The sequence below is a fragment of the Electrophorus electricus genome, chromosome 11 (genome assembly GCF_013358815.1).
Source record: "Electrophorus electricus isolate fEleEle1 chromosome 11, fEleEle1.pri, whole genome shotgun sequence".
Classification (NCBI taxonomy): Eukaryota; Metazoa; Chordata; class Actinopteri; order Gymnotiformes; family Gymnotidae; genus Electrophorus; species Electrophorus electricus.
The window spans coordinates 13,774,399-13,779,477 of NC_049545.1; the positions used below are offsets into that span (position 1 = coordinate 13,774,399).

At 40.3% G+C, this 5,079-nt stretch overlaps 1 protein-coding gene across 1 annotated transcript; it reads right to left on the minus strand.

Moving 5' to 3' along the window:
- Positions 1–531: 531 nt before the first annotated feature.
- Positions 532–2,814, minus strand: c1d (C1D nuclear receptor corepressor). The gene is made up of 4 exons (XM_027022774.2): positions 2,258–2,814; positions 1,994–2,060; positions 1,852–1,907; positions 532–1,481 (listed from the first exon to the last, which is right to left on the minus strand). Exons 1-4 carry the CDS (start codon positions 2,390–2,392, stop codon positions 1,212–1,214), a joined length of 528 nt encoding a protein of 175 aa, XP_026878575.1. The 5' UTR covers positions 2,393–2,814; the 3' UTR covers positions 532–1,211.
- Positions 2,815–5,079: the final 2,265 nt, after the last annotated feature.

Sequence of the window (5,079 nt, forward strand, 5' to 3'; positions counted from 1 at the left end):
GTAAAACAAAAAGGCCTGAAATGTCACTTTACATGTAATGAATATAACACAATTAACCTTTTTGAATTAAATTATGAACAAAACTGAACTTATGATATTCAAATTGAGCTGCACCTGTAGTTCCTTGATAAACAGTTGAATAAAACCAGTGATAGATTACCTGCAGCACACCTGTGTGAAAATGCCACTCCCAACAGTGTAAACATTTATGAACAGGCATGTGTGTTCTTAGAGGTCAACAAATGAGAAGCTAGAAAACTTCTGACAAGCAGGGGTTTAAGTTGTTACAGCACTCACTGACAACAGTAAGCACATTGTCAGAAGACCACCTCCTGATTTTGGCCTGTATGTAAAACCTCAAAAAAGCAGAAAAATGTATATAGTGTTGTTTTTTTTGTTTTGTTTTTTACAACAGCCTGTCACAAAGCAGCTTTTCACTTGTCTGACTCTGAGCCCCCAGTGAGCAAGCCACTTAAATACCTTTTAAAATGTATAAACTTTAAATGGAAAATGAAATAACTTGCAAATAAATCAGTTGTTAATCCATCACTTGCATTTATTTTTTAATGAATGGAGAACGCAGTTTAAATAATATACTGTAGTAAACATTATTCTGTATAGAACATCTACACTCACCACTTAATTGACTGCAAACTACAATGTGTACAAGAGGCTTTTACACATCTATTTTCATGCACAATTTCTAATAGCCATCCCCCAAGAGCTGATCAGTGGTCAGTGTCTGACCACAGGGGCGCTCTTGGCCTCCCTACCCGACAGCGGCTCTTAGCGCTCCACCTGTAATGTGCCCCATGCTCCCATACCAGTGCAATACTCACAAGAACATTAGTATGACCACTGGCTTTATGAGAACGGTCCATCACACAAGTAGCATCCTGTGAGGAGGCCCACTTTTATAAACTGACCAGCGATAAATTGAGTGGAGAGTGCCTGATAAATTTTGCATGGAAACAGATGGACTACAGTCTTGAACTGTAAACCCATCAAATGCACCTAGAAGAAAAGGGGACCTAACAAACAGCAGCCCATGAATGTAGGTGCAAAATACATGCTGAATGTAGTCTACACTGAAATCATAGGACAATCTTGTTAGTCATAAAACCAAACATCCTGACAATAGCCAAGTATTACCCAAATTTCCATTATGAAGCAAGGTTTTTTTGTTTTTTTTGTTTTTTTTTAAGTGTCCCTCAGCTCAGCTTACGCTGCTTGGCTTTGCTGGGCCGATGTGGATCACCCTTGGCTTTACTGGGTTTCTGTTTACCGCCCTTGGCTTTGCTGGCCTGCTGTGGGTCATCCTTGGCTTTGCTGGGCCGCTTTGTGCCGCTCTTGGCTTTGGCTTCCTCCGCGTCCCACAGGGCACTCCTCACAAACCGTGACGCTGCGCCTTTGTCCAGGCGAGCCGCCTTCTTCTTATCTGCCATTTCCTTCACCCTGTTCATATATGTTCGGATCCTCTCCTGAAACGTTTAAAATCAGTGGATGAAAAAAGCAGCATTATTTCTGGACTTTTGAGGTTTGGAGACTAGACTACTACGGTGGGTGCCCTTAAAGTTGCACTCAGGCCACTCAATTTACTCAGAAAAGGAACTATTGAGCAGAGGCACTATTATTACATTTACAGCATTTAGCTGATGCTCTTATCCAAAGCAACTTACAATTATGATTGAGTACAACTTGAGCAAATGAGGGTTAAGGGCCTTGCTCAGGGGCTCAACAGTGGTAACTTGGCAGTGGGGGGCTTGAAACAGAAACCTTCTGATTACAAGTCAAATACCTTAACCACTGGGCTACCACTACCCTCTTGAAGAACCTTACATCTTATCTTACCAATTCTTGCTTGATTCCATGTTCTTTTGGATTCACTCCTTGTGTCACTAAATACACTATAAAAGAAAAATGTGTCAAATCTTAAACCAAGTCTTAACATTAACCTTGCTGCAACATTATGTTACACTGCCAAAATACTTACTCCAAAACAGTGAGTTGATGGTGTATGCAGACATCAGATCCAATTTGGCTTGTTCAAGTGGGTCAAGCTAGAACCAAGAAGCACTCAACAATTAAATACTGCCGAAAGCTATAGCTAGCTAGCTAACTAATCATTCAGACTGATGCTTTGACTTGAGAAACGATTTTCAGAAATTGTTTCATGTTGCCATTTGTAAGAGTGAAAAGTCATACGTGTATCTTTCTGCAATGCAGCTTGTTGACATGTATGTGCACTGTCGTTTACCTTTACGTGGTCGCCCTTTGACACAGACATAAGGGTTTGGATCACATTTTGGACAGAGCTCAAGGAAAACTCGAAACCAGTAAGGTACTCTTCGATCTCCGACGGATAATCCTCCACAGACCCTTCATCTGCCATAATCTGAAAGCAAAGATGAATGGGGGGGGAAAAAAACCTCTTGAGCTCTCTATAGCTCAATAATGTAGACGACTATATGGCTCGCCAAACAAGACAAGTTGTCGGGCTGCTCACTCCCTAGCTAGAGACGGTTCGAAACAAGGCGACGGTAACGCTACCGCTAGCTAGTTTGCTAAACGTTGCAAGAAGTTTACACGTGTTTCAAATTGCAGTGCTGTCAGTTCACAGCGAGTACTGTATGGGGGGGAAGATGTTGAAGACCACCTGTACAAGTTAAACAACTAACCTATCCCCCCCCCCCCCTCTTTAACGATTAATTGGTTTACTCAAAGACAAAAAAAGAGAACAGTTAAACGCTTTAACCTAGCTAGCTAAGTACCTCTCAGCGAGCTTTATCGTCAAAAACACATTTGTGAAGCTAGAAAAAATAACAAGAAACCATGTCCTGCCCGGTTATCTTTATTTCAAAATAAAGGTAGTTGAAAAACGGCAAAGTAGTTTTTCAATTTTTTTTAAATTGTTGCTCTAATAATAACAATAATAATTTTTAAAATTTAAAATACAAATTTACAGATATGACAAATTAAGTTCTTTGTTTACTATTAGGTTTTTTTTGCTGCCCATCTAGTTGTTTGTATACAGTAAGAGTTTAATTAACAGTTTTTGCTGTATTCTAATATTATATCTATACATACTCAATGGCTACTTTATTAGGTACACCTGTTCAACTGCTCATTAATGCAAATATCTAATCAGCCAATCATATTACAGCAACTCAATTCATTTAGGCATGCATCCATAGTAAAGACGATCTGCTGAGGTTCAGAATGGAGAAGACATTGAACGTGATAAGGTTATTAGTGCTAGAAGGGCTGGTATTTCAGAAACTACTGACCTACTGGGATTCTCACGTACAACCATCTCTAGAAATTAGAGAGAATGGTACTTCCCCCCCAAAAAAGAGAAAATAATCAGTGAGTGGCAGTTCTCAGGGCAGAAATGTTCATTGATGTCAGAGGTCAGAGGAGAATGGAATGACTGGTACAAGCTGACAGGAAGCCATCAGTAACAACTGAGGTTGGCAAAAAAGCATCTCTGAACACGCAACACATCAAACTTGAAGCAGATGGGCTACAGCACTAGAGTACCACACCAGGTACCACTCTTGTCAGCTAAGAACCGGTAACTGAGGATACAGTTTGCAGAGGATCACCAAAACTGGGCCAAGACTGGAAAAATGTTGCATGATCTGAGGACTCTTGGTTTCTGTTGCCACAATTGGATGGTAGGGTCAGAATTTTACATAAATGCATTAAAGCATGACTTCATCTTGCCTCATATCAACAGTTCAGGCTGGTGTCACTGGTGTATTGGTGTGGGGATAGTTTCTTGGCATACTTTGGGCCCTTTAATACCAATTACTATTGTTGCTGACTATGTCCATCCCTGCAGGTCCACAGTGCATCCTCCTCCTGATGGCTATATCCAGCAGGATACTGCACCATATCACGAGGCCCCAATCATCTCAAACTGGTTTCTTGATCATGAGAATGAGCGCACTGTGCATTGAATCCCAATCCAATGGAGCACCTTTGGGATTTGGTGGAACGGGAGATTTCCGTCATGGATGTGCAGCCAGGAAATCTACAGCAACTGTGTGATGCTGTCATGTCAATATGATTCATAATCTCAGAGGAATGTTTCCAACAGCTTGATAAATCAGTGCCATGAAGAATTAAGTAGGCAAAAGAGGATTCAGCTTGGTTATACCAATGTGTAGATAATAAAGTGGCCAGTGAGGGTAGACGTCCTGTGGGACATCCAGAATTAGATAGATTAACAAATGGTATGGCACTGACTTGATGGTGGAAGAACAACAGCGGTAAGAGATGCGGCTGTCCCAAATGATGGAAACATCCAAAGCATCTAGAAAATGTACCAGTTTCACCTGTGGAGGAGCAGATGTTTCCAGTAGGTGATCTTATGCTGCCATCTCAGAAACGGTCCACCCATCCTAGACCCCCTAGAGTAACTGAGGCTCCACATCTATGCTGAAGTGGTTACTTGGATAAAAATAATTTAATAAAACATGGACTGGTTATTGCTGAGCCACCCAATGGAGGATGGGTTCCCTCTTGAGTCTTGGTCCTCCAAGGGTTTCTTCCTCAGTCCTGCTATGTGAGTTTTTCCTTGCTACTGTTGCCTTCAGCTTACTCACGTGGAATCTGGACAGATACATTTGTAAAGCTGCTTTGTGACGTTGTGTTAAAAAAAAAATCTAAAAAAAACACTGCTATATTAAATACATTTTGACTTGATTTAAAAAAAAAAGGAGATTTAAAGTAGGAGAAAACCATGAATTGAAATTAGGAATAGAGAGAATGTATAAGGGTAGCACTTGGGACCGTGACCTCTAATCAGGAGGAGTGACCTGGATAGATATAATGTAATGTTATTGTATGCATTTTAGAAATTGTAAAAGTATTTCATTAGCTGTTTAGAAAATAAGACATGTTTTTTAAACAACTTATAGATATATTGAAAAGTTTCCGTTTTAGAATTTTTTTGTTGTTAGTGCCAATAACAAATTCGTTTATATAGGAAGTAGCTGGATTGCACTGGTGACTTGAATTCCGTGTCTTTTGTTCTGCTACCGAACTTTTAACTTGAAAATGAGTCATGGGCAT